This window comes from Vombatus ursinus, unplaced genomic scaffold (genome assembly GCF_900497805.2).
Source record: "Vombatus ursinus unplaced genomic scaffold, bare-nosed wombat genome assembly UNPS02014833.1, whole genome shotgun sequence".
In the NCBI taxonomy this organism is placed as follows: Eukaryota; Metazoa; Chordata; class Mammalia; order Diprotodontia; family Vombatidae; genus Vombatus; species Vombatus ursinus.
In genome coordinates this window covers 8,900,143-8,919,834 of record NW_020954611.1, presented here as the reverse complement: position 1 = coordinate 8,919,834, position 19,692 = coordinate 8,900,143, and the positions used below count along the sequence as shown (strand labels likewise).

At 35.8% G+C, this 19,692-nt stretch overlaps 1 protein-coding gene across 1 annotated transcript in view; it reads right to left on the bottom strand.

Moving 5' to 3' along the window:
* Positions 1 to 19,692, bottom strand: part of MARCH5 (membrane associated ring-CH-type finger 5) — a 54,613-nt gene that overhangs the window by 20,066 nt on the left and 14,855 nt on the right. The window contains exon 2 of the mRNA XM_027839853.1: positions 15,612 to 15,814. Within this exon, the coding sequence (XP_027695654.1) occupies positions 15,612 to 15,814 (203 nt within the window). The remainder of the gene's footprint in view (positions 1 to 15,611; positions 15,815 to 19,692) is intronic.

Sequence of the window (19,692 nt, the reverse complement as noted above, 5' to 3'; positions counted from 1 at the left end):
TTCTTGTTCAATGTTTGCTCAGTTGTCTGAATATCCTTTATGGCTGTCCATGTCAGCATCATCTTAGATTGTAAGCTCCCAGAGGGCAAGGGTCATGTCTGTTTAACTTGCTTTGTACAGTGCCTAGGACAGAACCATGTACAGATAGGTGCTTAATAAATGCTTTCTGATGATTATAATTTGGCATGACTAGTTGGGGGCCCCCTCTAGGACACAGCTGCTTCAGCACTTGGCATTTTATTGGGACAATGGAATATGTTAACTCAATGCCAAAATGCAATAGTGCTCTGTGGTAGGAATTTGACTATTAAAACGAATTTTATAATAGGCAACAGCAATAAAGTCCTAAGTCAATAAATTTGGGTTTTGCTTAAAAAATAAAGTATCTCCAAAACCAATTAGGTTAACAGCTAATATTATGGGAGAACCTCATCATGAGATTTATTCCCAGGTACATGAATAGTTCCACCTCTTTCTCCTGTAGTCTTCACTGTAGCAAGCACTAGACTTTTTGAAACTGAGGTACAGTAATTATTATCAGTTTCAACTATAAACATAATGCTTGCATCAATGATTCCTCCATCTTTCTACAAGGACATGGACATATTTCCCCCTCTGTATTCATGGTCAAACTATAAGATATTTTTCTTATCAACTGGGAACTAAGTCATCAGATTATAAACATGGCAAGAAGGGCTAAGTTCCTAACCAGAGTACAGAAAACTGTTTCATGGTTAACAATAATGTTGTAAAGGAGACCTATTATCCTTAAAAGGAATGAAAATCTGCTGTTTGTTGAGACAGCAAAGCTAAAGGTGATTAACAACTAAGGTAATAAACAATAATAAAGGCTCCAGGACAAAGCACAATGTCACCAACTCCACTTGTCCAAGCAGCTACATCCTCAGTGACTACAGTGTAGGTCATAATATCCCTTTAAAAATTGAGGAGGGAAAAACTGTGTCCAATCAAAATTCCCAAAATACATATGCTATACCAACTCAACTCAAGCACTTACTAAGCGCCTATTGTTTGCATGGCATTATACAAGGTTTAACAGATGAGAAATACAAATGAAGTAGAAGACACTGGTCTCTGCCCTTGAGGAGCCTACAATCTAAGTTGGAGAGAAAAGACAAATATAAACAAAACTAGGGCACAGTTCTAAGGCAATAATTAAGCAAAGTACAATGACAGCATAGTACAATCCATAAGCAAGGAAGGCATCTTGGAAGAAGTCTTAACTTGAACTTTGGAATGTGCTGATACCAGCAGAAAGAATTCCAGATGGCACAGATAAGATACTGGCAAAGCAAAGCTAAAAAGTTTATGTGTGTTAGAGGAAGGGTATTTAGGAATACAGTGAAAAATTTAAGTAATTAGGTTGGGTAGGTAAAGGAGAGGCAGAGGACAGATGTCAGCCTTTTAAATGAATTTAGCAACATTATAAGCATTAGACAGCTAGTGTGTAAGTTATTAAGGAAATGGGACGGTATCTTTCAGTCTTCCCCTCCCCCTTCAGCTCTCATATCCAATAGATAATCAAGTCCTACTGTGGATTTTCATGCATTTTCCACATCCATCCCCATTACTATGTACCTGAACTACTTCAATGATGTCCTACCTAATAGATTCATCCACACCCTCTCTTTCATCTGATTAATCCTTTATTACTACTGCCAGAATAATCTTTCTCATACAAAGATCTGATCATATGACTCCACAGCTAAAAAATCTTTAGTATTTCTCAATTTCTGATTGAGTTTAAAGTCCAACTTCTGGCATTCCAGGCCCTATACAACTGACACCAACCTGCTTTTAGGGCTTCATTTCCTATTATTCTCCTTTAAGTATGGAATACTTACAAGAGACCAAAGTGATCTCTTCTTTTTTCCTTCCAATACACCATGGACCCTCATGCCTGCATGCAACTGCTTGTGAGGATTTTCTCTATTTTTGTCGGGGATGCTTTTCGGTGACTTAATGCTTGAAAATCCCATCCTTGGAAATCCTGAACAAATGTCACCACCTCTATGAAACTTCCTCTGAATCTCTCCTGGGCCAATAAAGACTTTTTCTCTTAGACCTCACACAGTACTTTTGCAATTCTTTAATATATTTATCACATAATTGCATACATCATGCTAATGTATGTTTGTGTATAATGCCTTATATATCTGATTAATACACGAATAAAAATAGTATTTTAAGCAAGTAAGTCTGTTTTGTGTACAAGATGAGATGAGGTAAAAGAAACTAGCATTAATTAAACAATAAACATTTAGTACTTGAGGCTGGTCACACTGTCTGCCTCAGTTTTCTCAACTATAAAATGGGGATAATAACAGCAACTACCTCCCAGGGTTGTTGTAAGGATAAAATGAGATGACATTTGTAAAGGGCTTTGCAAATCTTAAAGTGCTATATAAATGCTAGCTATTATATTGGTTTTTTTTTTTTAACTTTTGTATCTAGTAGTATACAAAACACAAAGGGACAAAAAATGATGACATTCCCTGTCCTTGAGGAATTTAACATCGAAGAAACCATCTAGAAATCTATAATTAATAAAATTCCTTAAAGGTCTCCGTGGATCTTCAACCAAGGGGTAGACGACCACTGAGATGTAGCAAAGTGGTACAGTGGATAGAATACTGGATTTTGAGTCCTGAAGGCCTATGTTCAAATCTTTTTTTTCTGTGTATCACTCTTAGAAATATCCATTCATGCTGTAAACAATGGACGGATGCAATGCTGCATGATAGAAATGTGTCCCAGTCCTATCCCTCTGCTCTCAACATAATTAATCTTCTTTCCAAAGGCCATGCCATCTCACTTCTGGGTCTATGCGACATCCCAATCCCAGACATTCCTCTTACCAGCTGCCGTAGTTGCCTCACATATCCCTTCTCCTGAGCCAAGATGCTGCCTATGGGGCACAAGACTCTCTGTAGGTCGTTTCCCAAAGCATCAACTTTCCAGAATAAGCTCACCAAGAGATCCCATTCTCAAAGATACACACTTCCAAGGGAGTATTCAATAAGCCCTGTTGCCCCTCCCCCATGTCTCCCAGTCTCCCAGACTTAATCTTTACTTCTACCTCTTCCATTCTCCTCTTGCAGAAGGGTAAGAGAAATCCCTTTCTTCCACTCTTCACCCATATATTTGGCAGAAGTGCATTATCTCATTTACCTCCTCTCCACGTACCTCCCTGCAATTCATTCCCACAGAACATAACAATTTACCTAAGGAGGAATAATTGTACTGTAGGGTAATTGTACTTCAGTTCTGCTCCACTACCTTCACTTCTCTTTAAGAACTTTAAGTTCTGCTTATATCTTTAACCCTTTGTGTCCTTTTAAAATCACTTAAATCCTTTTTTTGTTCTTTCTTTGGAGGGCAGGGGCTCCAGCCAGAAGTTCCATTTAAGGAGGGCACCTAGCCTGCCATTCCCCACCAGGCTGCATCCATCCCTCTGGGCCTCTCTATCATGCCCCTCCCATCCCTTTATCTTCCTTTAATGTGTTCTTTTCCTTGTTAGAATGTAAACTACTTGAGGGCAGGGACTATCTTTCTTTTTGCTTGTATTTGCATTCCCAATGCTTCACACAATGCCTGGTACACAACAAGCACTTAATAAATGCTTCTAGACTAACTGAAAAACACAACCCAAAACCAAACCTTTAAACATGAGTTAATTGATTTCATTACTCATTTTTTCTTGCTAGTTGCATTTATTCACCTATCTTCTGTTTCTATTGTTTTGTATGCTTATTAATCAAATAATCTGCTTAGGTCTATTTTTGGATAAGGCAGGATTTTTTTTTATTGTTGTTGAGCATTCCTGTTTTTCCATTGATCAGGCTCAGGTTTGTAGGATATGTCATTTGGGGTTCTTCTTTGATTTTTTTGTAATATACTATTCCATTCCCTTCTAGGATATCTTGTGACTATAGGATAGTTTTGTGATATTCAAATTTCCTTTCCTAATTATATTTGAAGGTCTTTTGATCACTTACAAAATCTTCTGCTTCTGGAACTGTTAAATTTAACTATTTATCTTGGAGACTGAAGTATAGAGTCCCCCTCTACCCCCTTTCCTAGGCAATTTCTAGATTCCCTGATTTATATTTTGTTGTCTGTATTCAGCAGTTCTTGGCAATTTTCTTATATTCTTGCCTGACTGCATTGTAGCATTCAGATTTTGTTTTGTTTTTTGACGATGATATTCTTTTGTCTGAGCATCTAGCGAGCATAGTGAACAAAGTGCTGGACTTGGAGTGAGAAAGATCTGAGTTCAAATCCTGCTTTAAACACTTAATAACCATGTAATCCTGGGGCAAGTCACTTAACAAGTCCTGTTTCCTCATCTGTAAAATGGGGATGATAAAAACAAAGACAAACATAAGAAGGTTGTTGTGAGGATCAAATGTGGTAATATGTAAAGTGCTTTGCAAATCTTAAAATGCTATATAAATGCTAGCTGCTATTATTATTGTTGCTGTTATTTTGGAAGACATGATCCTTAGATTATCTCTGTACATTCCTTCTTCAACTTTAGTTGCTTTGACTTATATAGAATTCATGTGTTTTTTTTAAATATTGTTGTCTTTTAACTTTTGCCAGATTTTCCTTCATGTGAATATTAATGTGTTCCAAATCAGTTAATCTCTCCTTCACTTCTTTAGAAAGCTTCTTAATTGTGGATTCATTTTTTTCTACATCCGAGTTTAATTTTGCATTAAGAGCTCCAAGTTTTGGCCTACATTAATTCATTGCTTATTATTTCATTTATAGATGTCATATCTCTTGTGAACCATTCTCATATTTTGTTATTATTCTATGGTCTTTTAGAGTTCAAACATTAATTCCTTTTCCTTTATATTATAATGTTAAGAGAACTTTATATTCATGCTTATTTGTTCATGCTTCTTTCTGGAGATCTTCTATTGATTTATCTGTTTTCCACTGGGCTTTTATTGAAATTTTTTTTCCTCTTGAAATATTTGGTGTTTAAGCTTTTAAAACTTTTTTATATTCCCATCACTCCCTTTTAGTCCTTTGCCCTTTACTGGTGGAAATATGCTGGAAAATTAAGCTGCCAGGCTACCTCACTTTCTTTCATTGAGTATAAAGAGTTTGTCAGCCTGAGTCCCTCCCTATCCTCTGTGGGAACAGGACTGGCCCCCTGCTGGGTTTCTGTCCCCTTTTCTTTAGGCCTGATGCTTAGCTGCCATTCTTGGCACCCTGCCTCAATCTTCTCTCTGCTTCCTTTTCATACTTGGTTAGGCTGAATCAGCATCTACTGTTTTTCTTAGGGTGGGGAGAGGGTGTAGAATGAAATGTTGCCAGTAGAGTTTCTTCAACAGGTACTAAGATGGGCCCTGTAAAAACTTGTCTTTGTTAGCTTGTGATGCTACCAATCACAGAAGCTGGTGGAAGAACAGTGATGAGTGATGAGGGTTCTGTCTTTTTTCTCCTGTAGATCTAGCTTTAATTTCACTTCATCTGGTATATAACTGCTTATTTTGGAGGAAAGTTGAAATGGTTTAGAGAAAGTGACTAATTTGCCATCTTGCTGGTTTCATGACCTCAGAACTACAGAACGTTAGAGATCATCCAGTCTAACCTCCTCCTTTTACCAAAGGTGCTAGACCCACAGAAGTTAAATCATTGGTTCAAGGTCAAACAGCAAATCAGTAGCTAAGTCTGGAGTAGAAAAGTAGGTATAAAATGGGGTTTTGGACAAAAGGTCTTCCAAGGAGCCAAGAATGTGTTTTGTTTTTTTTTTACAGTTAAAGTATATATATATATATAACTGTATTTTAAAAAGTAAAAACCAATCTTAGAGCTTGCAGCCATACAAAAGTAGGCAGCTGACCCCAGGACTAGATGATCTCTAAGTTCTTTCCAGCTCTCAAATGAAAAATCAATTCTTCTGATTCCCAGTCTAGTGTGCCTTTCATTATATCACAAGGAATTAGGAGAGGTTAGTACAAGATATTCTGGGAGCAAGAAACCAACAGATAAAAGAATAGTTTGAGGTATATCAAGGGACTTTGGAGAGATGCTTTACAAACCCAGGGATTAGTCTTGAAGAATAGCTAAAAGTACCTTTTGATCTCCTAAAAGGTAGGAGGCAGGTCTGAGAGAAAAGGGAGTGAAAACCATTAAGAGGCTTCTCCAGGAGTTAAGCAAGAGGAATTAAGAAGAAAAGAACAAGTGTTAAAATTATATTCTATAAGGAAAGAACAGTTCTAGGGGGCTAGAGAATGCCAAAAATAAGCTTTACTTATTCTTTCCTAGGAGATGACACTTGCTGAAGACAAACAGCTTTGAAAAATGCTTAGATAAAATTATGGATGACATGCATAATGGGTTATAAAGGCAAATCAGTTGTTGTTTTCAAGTGAGACTGGGAGTGTCTTTTATCTTTAAATGAACAAAATGGCCCTCAAGCCACCAGAATACTCAAAGCATGGATGGCAGATCTGGCCTATTGTAGCAACTCTCATGTTCTCTCAGCAGGCTAATGTAGGAATCGTGCGGAGGTAACGAAGGCTTGGAACAAGCTGGTGGCTACAGAAATGAAAAAATAATGGGATGTGACACACAGGAGAAAAATAACTGGCAAGACTATGACAGTGCCTATTAAGAGTAGATGAAGAGAAAGGGTTACTTCCAGGTGAGAATGGTGATTCCGTACAGAAAGAGAGAAATAGAAATGGAGTCAGTTTGGGAAATTTTAGATATGTTGAGTTTAAGGATACATAAAGATTTTGAGCATACATGCAGAAATGTCCTACGGGAAGCTAGAGAAATGGAACGGAAATGCCAAGATAACGTACGAGATGGAGGTCTAAATTTGTTTGCCTTCACTGAAACTATGAGATGAAGGGAGTACTAAAGGAGTGAACTTTGAGAGAAATTATGGGCATTCACAATTAAGCAGAAAGAAGAAAAAGAAGAATCAGGGAGACAGGGATGGAACAGTAAAAAACTGAAATATTATGATAGCATAGTGTAAAAGTAGCTACAGGAAAGAATGTTTCAAGAGCAAAGAACAATCAATAGTGTCTACTATAGCAGAAGACAGAGAAGTAGTCTGAGAAAAGGTTCCTAATTTTGGCAATTCACAGATTATCACAACCTTGTCTAGTGAGACTAAGAGTAGAAACCGGACTGTAGAAGGTTAATTATAGTATAAAAACACCTGCTTAAGGTATTTTACTGTAAAGGAAAGAAGAAAATTGAGTTATGTTTGAAAAGTGTTAATCGTTTCAAAAAGTTTAAATTTTATCTTTATTTTTTAAATACAAGGGAAACCAGTATATGTTTAAGGTGACAGGATGAAGCTAATGGGGAATGAATAAAAAACTAGTCACTAAACAAGGAGATGTTGGACATGTGAGAAATTCCTTAGAAGGCCATAAGTCAGAAGACATAGATTCTAGTATTGATTCATGTAATCCTGGACATGTTCTCTAACCTGAGCCAGCTTCATTATAAAAATGGAGATAATTCCTGCTCAGCTCAGGGGTATTGTGAAGATAATACATAGAGAAATACTCTCAAAGTAGTAAAGCTTATACAAGATATGCACTACACAAGTCCTATCTATGTAAGACATGATGATGATATGATGATAGTGGTGATGAAGAAGATGGGGAGTCATGGGACAAACCTATTAGATTCAGAGATAAGACAAGACATTTCTTCCTCTGAGATTTCAGGAAAGGATGAAAGGAGAGATGCCAAGATAGAGATAGGCTGATGTCTTGATTTTCTCAATGAAATGTGACATGAAGTTGTTAATTTTAAGTGAGGGCGATGATGGGCACTGGAATCCTAAGCAAAAACCCTTAGGTCTGTTGACTATTATGCCTGTACACTGAGAAGTAATAACATTGAAGTCATTAAGGTTAAGAAGTAAGATAATGTCATTAGACTACTAATGAACTCAAACTTCACTAATAACATTTAGAAAGGTTGATGTTGGCGAAATGAGTTCAGAAGTAACTAAACACAGTGGGCCACGCTGATAAAACATCCACACTACTAAAAGCATTAAAATATATTAAGAAACAATGAGAAGTTAAGGTATATTAGCAAGGTAAAATACATTATACTGAGGATACTAATGTATGAAGTTTTAATAATTGTCTATTAATGCACTGATGATGTTTAACTGGGTTCAAGAAGCACCAAGGTTACTCCTTAAGACACTATACCCACGACAAATTGTATTATGCCCTTCTCTTTGTCAAGCATTTTTCATAAAGGTAAAAGAGGGTAAAAATTGAACATTAATAGCAATCTTTATAAACCTAGAATTTAAAGATCAAAAACATGATACTGCAGAAAAGAGGTCACAAGAAGGCAACAAGAAGCATAACTAAAATCACTAGCAACACAAGGAGAAAAAACAGCAGTCTATTCTAATACTATTTTGCAGATGGATATCTGGAAGTCAGAACTCAATTATTTCCCCTAAAACTGACTGCACAAATGGTGGTCAGGGCCCCAGGTGAGCCCATAGAAACCTATTTAATCAAGAATGTACTAGCCAGATTTGGATCCTGAAGACCAGGGTTCATTTGATAGAGGAGGGAGGAGGAAGAAAAGAATGTTTTCCTAATTTCCTAGAGACAAGGCCTAGAAAAAATTCTGAAATCAGTAAAGCTCATTTTTTTACATTCTCTCACCTAGTACTGTTCTCTCCTAAATCCTAAGCTCTTCATGCCACATGAAGCTCCTGCTACAGCACCTCAACTCAGGCCATCTTTTCCTTCACCCTTCATGCTCTAAGACTACTTGTTATTCTTACCTCATAACTGAAACTCTCATTTCCTTAGGAAAGCTGATCTCAGTTAGATATTAAGAGGAAAGCAAACTGACTGAATCTGAATCGACATTAAAGAGAAGCCCAAATGAATCTCTAATCATGAAAACTTTAGGTTAAGCAATAAAGTAATGTGAAAAACGTAGGCAATATGAGAGATTATATTTTTTTGGATGAGAGAACCACCACATAGGCAGACCAATCCTTATTGGAATTTGGCACAAGTATGCCTACTTTTGCTTTTTCCTCCTTTCACATTCAAGATATGAAATTCCTTACATTCACAACCAATGCAAAGCAATGATTCTCTGGTGTAGCTTGGTTCGGGGTAGAGATACTGGTATTTGTACCAAGGAGTATGTAAGGGCTAATACACAGATTTTTTGCTAGTTGTTGTAGATGGTTACAAGTAATAGATATTCTATTTGCTGGTTTACAGAACACCTAACCTTCACTCAGCAGCTCTATAAATGTGCTTCCATGGATCACTCTGGATCTGCAAAGAAGCACAATTCGTATGACATTAGTAAGTGTGGTGAGACTGGTTTAAAAAAGTGAATATATTTGCAGTTGGCATTTTTTTTTTTAACATCTGTGCTAGAATGATTTCAGTATGTCATAAAAAAATAAAACCTGAGGGACTCTGTTAACAAATTTGGCCTTGTTCAATTAAGGTATTACTTTAATTCTCTTCCTTTTAAAAATTAATATTACCCCAAACCATCAATAAAGGGACTCAAACTCTGGAAGAGGAAAAGCAGAGATGGGATAGACTCTATAATAGCCTTATCAGAGACTGTGCTCCTATGAACAAACAAGGTGGTCACAAGGTAGCTCCATTTTATTGTTAGGTCCAGTTCCCATTTCCAACAACTGCTGCCTTCCCTGCTACAAAAGGGGATAATGGTGAAATGAGTCAACCAAGGTATTCCATTTAATCAGTTATATAACTGCTTCTAGAAGGAGGTTCATCTAAGTACCTTTTCATCCTAAACCTTGAACCACACCCAAGGACATCTCTACTTTCTGGCTGGGATTTCAAAGGACTACATAAATATTATCTTATCTCAATAACTATCATATTATCCTTAACTACTCTTTATCCAAATGCAGCTTGTTATCTACACCTCCTGGCTATTCCTTGAACAAGACACTCCATCTCTCAGCTCTCGGCATTTTCTCTGGCTGCCTCCATGCCTGGAATGCTCTCCCTCCTCAACTCCTCCTCCTATCTACCTTCAAGCGCCAGCTAAAATCCCATCCTCTAAAGGAAGCCTTTTCTAACTTTTCTTAATTCTAGAGCCTTCCCTCTTTTAATTGTTTCCTATTTATCGTGTTTGTATATATCTGTTTGCTTATTGTCTCTCCCTTACTAGATGTGAGCTCCTTGAAGGCAGGGACTTCCTTTTGTCTCTTTTTGTATCCCCAGTGTCTGACACACAGCAGGCACTTAAAAAATGTTTACTGTTTGAATTTATTTGTTTAGGTGAGGACACAGCTCAGCCATATTCATGTCTGAGAAACTAGACAAATATCCACAGTTCTCATTTCAATGTTTTCAATGTTCTCCATGACTAACACATGATAAAGCCCTGGGCAAGGGAAGGGGTAAACATGATTCACTATATACTCCTCCTATTTGCTCCCTTTTCTAGTTCTTACCATTTGGTTTGGGCTCCCAGCCAACAACTATTTGGCTCCCTCTTTTTGTTAACTCTGGACACCCTAGGACTGGAAAGTAGAAGAAATGCAAACCCCTCTTCTTTTAACTACAGACACAGATTTTTTTTCCAGATTTCTACTTTCTGGCCTGACTGTGGTGACTCTCCTATGTTCCACTTTTTCCCCTAACAATACATATGAAATCAACAGGGACCTTACAGGCCTTTCTTATAAGGTGTTAAAGGAAAAACAGACTTAGAAAAAACTCAATTTTTTTTTAAAGCATCACAATTTTAATTACAACAAAACAAAATTGTGGCTATGTCTGAATCTGACCATTGTAGTAGTGGATTCCTACTGTTCAAGATAGACACAACTTTCAAGGTTTGGGAAGTTCCTCCTCATGTTAATTAATCAATTCCTATTCTCTATGAACAATGGGTTTCCCCGCTTTGGTTTCAGATCATCCTGCATCTGCTCTGCAACCACCTCTATGTTCTCCTGGGGTCTAAGCAGGGTCCTAGTGTAGAAATGAAATTTCTTATCTAGGCCACAAAAGGTTATTCCACATCTCCAAAACTGACCTTGTAGATGCTTCCTCTTCTTGGCTCTCAGACTCAGAAATTTTATTCCCTCCATTACCATTTTTGTTCCTGGTTCAAACACAGGTCCTACAACTCTCCCTAATTTATCCCAGTTAATCTGTTCTAATTGTTCTATGTTATCACTCTTACTAGCCAATTTCTTAAAGCTTGTGTCATTACATCAATATATCAAGGACCTGTGACTAGTGCATAAAAATTAACAATACTTAGGATGTCGATGGTAATAACTATTCATTTATATAAGGCTTATAGTTTACAAAACAGGTATTTATTTCTCCCATGAGGTATGCTCTTCCTGTTGTTAGTTTTAAGTAGTTATCGAGGCAATGTCTCCTAAATATCCATATAATGTAGCTGGTGTCCAGATGCCATTTTGTTTCTTTACTATCATGTGGTCTACTACTTTTAGTCCTACCACTTGGTTTCTGCCTTCTACATTCATGTGGAGAATCACAAGATCATAGACTTAGCAGACAGGTAAAGGACCTCGGAGGTCAGCTAGTAAAACCTCCTCATTTCACAGATAAGGAATCTGAGGCCCATGGAGGCTGAATAATTTGCCCAAGGACACATAAGTGACAAAGCCAGAATTTGAATCAATGTCCTCTGACTCCAATCTAGCACCCTTTCCACCGAACTTTGCTGCAATTACTCTACTGTCTATTTTCTTTTAAAAAAAATTTTTTTTAAATTACAAATCTATTTTCTCTCCTCCAATTCCCCAACCCATTTAAAAAAAAACACCAAATTCTTTGTTACAAATGTGCATGGCCAAGAAAAATAAAGTCTCATTCTATATCCTGAAAACATCATTTCTCTGTGAGGAAATGGGTAACATGTTTTATCGGTGATCTTCTGGAATTATAGATGGTCATTATGTCAATGAGAGTACTTACAGCTTTCAAAATTGTCTTTACAGTATTGTCATTATTGTATAAACTATTTTCCTGGTTCTGCTCATTTCATCCTTTATCAGTTTATGGAAATCCTCAAATTTGCCCTTCCCTCATCCCAGCTCTGAACACACACAAATACTTAGTAAATGCCTCAGGATTGAATTTTTTGGTTAGGTCATTACGATAGCTTTGATTACTATCCTTGTAAATTCTCATCAAAACACAAAAATAAATATAATGACAATGAGAAAGACTCACAGTTGAACTAGGGAAATAAGGTGACTAGTTCTTATACTATTTGATACTTACAACAGTATCAACTACACAGGGATAGTCTAACAATTCGGACTAGGCATCAAGAGAGAAGTGGGAGTATATTTACATTGGCCTGTATGCTCAGATCCATGGAAAACTCCTATGATAACAAGGTAATAGATTATCAATGCAGCAGATCACAAATGTAATGGCCAATCCCAGTTAGTCACTGGTAATGTGTCTTTACAATAATACTGGAAGGGGGGCAGCTAGGTGGTGCAGTGGATACAGCACTGGCCCTCAGTTCAAATCCGTCCTCAGACCAAACACTTAACACTAGCTGTGTGACCCTGGGCAAGTCACTTAACCCCAATTGCCTTAATTTAAAAAACAAACAAACAAACAATTACACTGGAAGAAATATGTATTGTCTTTTCTATGAATAGCTAAAAATATTTAACTGTTAATAAGATTTAGTAAAATATTTGTATTTTGCAAGAATGAAAGGTCAGTTCTGGGGTAAAGCATCATTATAATGGAGAGCCCTCACTAAGGGACTTAAGGGGGAATTAAGGTGGGGGTTAATTAGACTTTTAGGTTTAATGCAAACAAAGCAAAATGCATACATTTTGACATAGTATGCTTGTTTTTGAAAAAAGATATTTCTCTCATGCATTTTAATAAAGTATGCTAATCATTGTATATGGGATACAAATAACAACTTTGAACTCATACTCAACAAAAAAAAAGCAGAATCCCTTTAGAAATTTAAAGCAAAGGAAAATATTGTGGTTGATTTAAAACTTCTCATTTAAAAACATAACCTTCCTGTTGGTAACAAATATATATCAGAGTTTCTCAGGCAGCCCACTGTTCCTCAGTTCTTGACTTAGAAAGTTTTAAGTAGCCCTTATTATACCCAGTTATTCTTTTCCTGGCTTTGTGAATCAGGCCTTGCTTTGCTATGTACTTCAAATATAGGAAATTTAGATAAATGATCCTGGTTATACGAAAAAGAATAAAGTGTGTCTGTATGGAAGGGAGAAACAACACGTGGTTAAAATAACTTTTTAAAAAATTTAATCTGAAAATTAACTGTAAATCTATGTAGATGTATTTACACTAAATACAACTATGCATGCTTTTGAGTGTTTATGTCATGGTTAATGCCAAAAGGCTAATTATAAATAATGCACAATGACTTATTCATTTTGTTGTCTTCTTCGGGTACTTCTGGATGTATCAAGAGGATAACAGAACAAGTATCAAGAGGGTAATTGAAAAGATAAGGATAATTTATCACATCATCAAAGACCACTTGGATGTTAACAATCTTACCCCTTAATAAAGAAGTCCTCAATTACAGCTTTTTCATTAATATCAACCAACACAAGCACAATCCATTAATTTATTAAGCACAAGTGAATATCTGAAAGTTCACGAGCACATATGTTTTCTTGTTAGCCTTCATAAGTATTTCAAATACTTAGATCTGAGGCCAGTAAAAATTTTCATTGCATCTCATAGATAGTTTAAGAAAGTCAAGATGCAAACTTATGAGGGCAGTTAAATTCCTCACCGCCCAAATTTCACATGATTTTACCCTGAAATATCAGTTCTCAAAACTTTAAATCACTGAGTAACCCTCTTCCAGCAAAGTAGTCAAGATCAGCTAGCTATCTGGAGCAACATGTTGGAAGGAAGGGGTCAATCCAGAAAAATTACACATAGTTGAGAAGGTAAGGAGGAGGAAAAAAGAAGGAAAGGCAAAGGCAATTAGAAGAGTCTCAAGAGATATAATGGCCACTTAAAAAGAAAGGTGGAAGGGAACAGAAAGCAAGATGCATATAACTTGCCAAGTGGGAAAGTCAGGCCAAAGAAGGTACACTGAAGTCCAGTTTATGCATAAAGGAAGAGCAATGTATATAAATCAGCCTTTATGATTCCTGAGGGATTACAACTTCCAGTTTGAGAAACTGTCTAAATTCTTATGGCACAGCTGATTAATGTTATGACAGGATCTGGAATTACATAGCAAGACATAGAACTTGCCTTATAAAAGATCCATAAAGAAATTACCATATTTGCTACTGATTACCTGAAACCTTTACCTTTAAATTGGCTAAATGTAGACTTACAACTCATTGGAACTGGAATGAAGAAAGGCAATCCCCAAGGTAGCAAGAATGAAGGCTGTGTAGATGTCCTCTATGTTTTTTTTAACCTGAACTCTCCACAAGTGCTCAATAGCTAAAAACACCCACTAATCCCCAAGAATAAATAAGAGACAGAGTAGCCAGCAGAGCTGATTAAGGCCAGGACCATGTGGAATGGAGTAAGATACTTCTTTTTCCACTTGTTGCCTGGTATCTGGCAGGTTATCTTTGGTTTCTTCACTTCCTTTCTCATTCCTCTTCTAGGCATAATTTTTTTCCTACTTCTCCTTACTCTATGATAAAAAGAAATAAAAATAGCTAAATACGGAAGTATTATGTATATGGCTAATTTGGGGCGTATTTTTACATCTGAAAAATATTTTTTACTACATCTGTCTGCATTTGCATTGTCCCATTTTTAGAATAAGTTCAAAGAGAGGGAGAAGCATGCATTTGATTTAATTCCATGTAACATCTAGCATACACATAAGGTTTATCATTATTTCAATTTTTCTTCTTTTGTTCTGGCTTTCCCAGAGCCCAGATTTTTCCAAATCCTTTCAATTCCAATAACCTCATGACAGCATGTCCAGTCCTATTTCTTGAAGCTGTTTCAGCCATATCTTGCAGTTCTAATTCCCAAAAGAGAAATAGTTTTTAAGAAAGAAAACTGCAAGATAAGAATTTGGTGGGTGAGTTTGAGTATTAATTTTTCTAAAAACTTTATAAAAATTCAACTTTAGCCTTACTAATCTCAATCCTTCAAATGTGAAACAATTAATAGACAGAGAGAGCATAAAAATAAGCAGTAGAATATTAAAATGAGGGTGAGGAAAGAAAAGGGAACATTATTGCTCTCTTCCCTCAACCATATATCATTAGAGATAGAGGGATTACTTAAGTCAATGTATTTTAGCTCTTTTACTTAATCATGATCAAACAGGTAAATTCTTTTTCCCCTTCTCAAGTAATTAGTACAAAGACTTAAAATGTGTATTTGAGGATATGTTCATATTATGCTATGAATCATAGGCACAAAAAATGTTTATGATTCTCAAGTAAGAACACTGTACAAAGTAGCTATAAGAAAACATCTAAGCAAAGTTATAGACTCTATTTAAAATGGCTCCCTGGGATTCATGCATATGAAAAGATTTAAATATACTATGTTCAAATTTGATAGAGTTTCTCTTACCCAACTTTGGAAATACTATTAAGTATTCTGCATTGCACTGAGGACATGCCACTCGTGCTGTACTATTTCCTCTTTGTTTTTCATCTACCCAGCGTTGTAGACAAGCTTGGTGAACCCATTTCGTAGATCCTCTGCACCTGCATGGTCTCACCCATTCAGCTGTTCGATCATCTTCATCAGTAGCAAAACATACCCAGCAACTTCTAGAAATTAAAATAAAATAAAACCCCATACATTAGAACATTAGCAAGAATGGTAAGAAAACACTAAAGATTCTTTATCCTGAAAAAATTTTTAACAGGTATATACAATATGATGAATATGGATTTAAGAAATGATGAATAAACAACATAATGAAACAAAATTTATGTTGCCTTAGAGAATCAATTCAATTCAAACATTTAATATGCATTTACTATGCAAAAGGCCCTATGTTAGTCACTGGGTAGTTACAAAGATAAAAAAAATATCATGACAACGCAGTCCTTGCTCTTAAGAAGTTTATGATTTAATTGGAGACGAAGATAACATATACAAACAAAAGAGTAATAATAACAACAATTATTACCTTTATCCACCTTACATTTAAATAGAAGCTTTATGGTATATGAAATTCTTGACAAAACCCTGTAATTTTAAGTATTATCCCCATTTTACAAATGAGGACACCCGGGGGGTTCAGAGAGGTTAAATGATTTATCAATAGGGTCATAGCTAAAGGTACAGCTGAAATCTGAACCTAGGTTTACTAACTTCATGTCAAGCATTCATTTCATTATACCAGCCTGCATGATCATTTTTCATTTTTTTTAACAGTGAAAACTTTCAGCACCCTTCCCCCAGCACTTATCCTTTAAGTTTTTAAATTAAATTTCATTTTTTTTTAATCAGTAAAAATTTGTCTTCTCACTCTCAAACTGGAAAGAAAATCAAAACCTGTTACAAAACAAATGTCCACACTGGCCATCTCCAAAAACCCCCAAATCAAATCAAACAAAAAACCCCACTAACAATGTCTCATTCTGCACTCTTGAGTCTTTCACTTCTTCAGAAGTGGGTATAACATGTTCCACCATTAGTCCTCTGGAATCATAGTTAGTCATATGCTGATCAGAGTTTCTAAGACTTTCAAAGTTCTTTCTTTGCCTTTACAATACTGTTGTCATTGTATATAAACTGTTTTCCTGGTTCTACACTTCACTCTGCATCAGTTCACACAACTCTTTCTAATTATTTGTTCAACACAATAGTATTGCATTACATTTATATACCATAAAGTGTTCAGATTTCTCAACTGCTGGGCATTTCTCCAGAGTTTTCAATTCTTTGCCACTGCAAAAAGAGCGTCTTTTTATGTTTCTCCCAACTCCTGTGTTTTTGTGTCAAAGATTCTATGCAACTATGTTTTCACCAGGAATGTTCACAAGCCTCCTATTTTATTAAAGGTTTGTTTTTTCCCTATAGGATTATATTCAGTTTTGCTAGGTTATTCTTGGTTATAAGCCTATCTCCTCTGCCTTTTGGAATATTGTATTCCAAGAGCTCTACTCCTTTATGGTGGTAGAAGCTACATCCTCTGTGATCCTAACTGTGGTTCCTCATTATTTGAATTCTTTCTGGCTGCTTGCAGCATTTTTTTCTTTGACCTGGAACCTCTGGATTATGGCTATATGGCTATATATTCTTGGCAGTTTTCATTTTGGGGTTTCTTTCAGGAGGTGACCCATGGATTATTTCTATTTTTACTTTGCCTTATGGTTCTAAGAGATTCGGGCAATTTTGATCAATTCTTGAAATATTTTGTTTAGGCTCTTAATATCTCTACTTGATCTGTTTTTCAGGACAATTGTTTTGGCTATGAGATACTTCACATTTTCTTCTATTTTTTTTTAGTCTTTTCACTTTGTTTTATTATTTATAGAATACCCAGATCTGGAAGTACTTTAAGTCTGAGCTACTTACACAAGCTGTCTACAAAATACAGTGAGGTATCAAGTGAATCCTTAGAGAAAATGGCTCATTTACAATAATGCTTGAGATATGGTAAATTCTCAATTACTGTGTTAGTTATCATGTTTTTAAGGTTTGTCCTTGTTGGTTTCTCCTCTTCTATTAATAACTTTGTAACCAACTCCTTAATTGGTTAAGATTATTAGAGCATGAAAGGAAAATGCAAAAGGTATATAAATTTAAGCCAATTTCTACTTAGTTGTCAAAAGATTTAACTACAGAAAAGGTTTATGTTTATGATGAACACACTTCACACAGAAATTAAGAATTTCTATGCTGGAAGGGACCTAAGGAAATCATTATATCCAATTCCATTCCTTTTTAGATAAGGAAAGTAAGGTCTGAGCAAGTTAAGGGACTTGCCCAAAGTCATACAGTGACATAATTGGGACTGGAATCCAGGTCTTATACTCCCCTGTCTGGTGCATTGATGAAAAAAAAATTACACAACTGAAAAAGTGTTCATGAAAAAAATGGAAAGCATGGTTATTTGTAAATACTTAATTTAATAGGCATCTTTTAATCTTGACATGATTGTTTTGAGCATTCCTTATATTATGTCACAATATCTTAAAAACATATTTCTAGTTGATTACATATTACCAAGTTCTACTTCAATGAGAAAATAGACCAGCAGACCTGAAATAAATGGAGCAAAAAAATAATATCTTGATAAGGAAGTAAATAAATTGGCTGAAATGAGCTTAGAAAAAACCAGTAACTGATTAACATTTTATTATTATTTGAGCTTTTCAAGCAGTCTGACTTGTCTCTACATTCTTCTGAACTTCCCTTCTGTTGTTTTTTTTTGTCCTCCAAATTTGCCAGTAAAATTTTTTTCTTTTTCTGGCAACACTATTCCTAGTCCCTTTCCCCTCCAAATCTTCTCCCTCATTAAAAATAAAATAATAGTTATTATTATTGCTATAACTAGCTTATATGTAGCACTTCCTATGTGCCAAGCACTGGGCTAAACACTTTATAAATATTATCTCATCTGATTCTCATGACAACTCTGTGAGGTAGATGCTATTATTATTCCCATTTTACAGATGAACAAACTGAGGCACAGAAAAGTTGTGACTTGCCCAGAATCACAAGTTGGACTTGAACTTAAGGTCTTTCTGACTCCAGGCTCAGCTCTTTATCCACTGCACAATCTAGCTACCTCTAACTAAACCATTTTTTCTTACATATGCCCAGAAAGGGAAGTATCTGATTAATACCCCTCCTGCTTATTGCTACGATCTTTTGTCCCCATAGGATCTACCAAATTCTTCCTCTCCCACCTTTGTAAACAAATTGAAGGTATGACCTTTGGATAGATTTTTTCAGGTGTATTAAGACATAATCTCAATTTGTATTCAATAAAACTCAGGTTTTTAACTTTGGTGTTTTTCTTCTTCAGATTAATTCTGCAACTTATCTATGTGAGAAAAATGACTGATGACCTGGTCATTTTATTTATCAAAGTTAAATAGATAATTGTAAGATCTTTAAGGTTTTAATTATGCCTTACAGTGTTTTGCACATGAGTACTCAACTAAACAAATATTGAATACTAGACAATCTTGTTTCTAATGGTTGGACTACAATGAATACCAAAAATGTTAAAATTCATAAATTTAGATTTTTGGAGTAAAAGTCATTAGAAATGAAATGAAAACGGGTGGGGGGAAGAGATTAATAGAGGAATTTAAAAAGAAAAAAGTCTTCCTTTCACTGAAAATTCAATCATCTTTGCTCGGACACCTTGATGGTCATCTATTAACTCAGCACCCTCTATCTCTCTACCTTAATTTCATATTTACTGGAATGTTCTCTTTTCTCATCTATATTTTCTAGAAGCCCTTAGCCTTTTAGAAGGCTAAGTTCAAGAGCTACTTCCTTCAAGAAGCTTTTTAGGATTTCTTCAGTTGCTAGTGAACCACTCTTCTCCCCTCTGTCCCCACTTCATTACTTCAGATTTAATTTGTATCTATCTGCCTTGTATTTACTTATCCATGAATGTGGTAAGTCCCCCAAAAAGAATATAAGCTCTTTGAGAGCAGAGACTAGATCACTTTTGCAT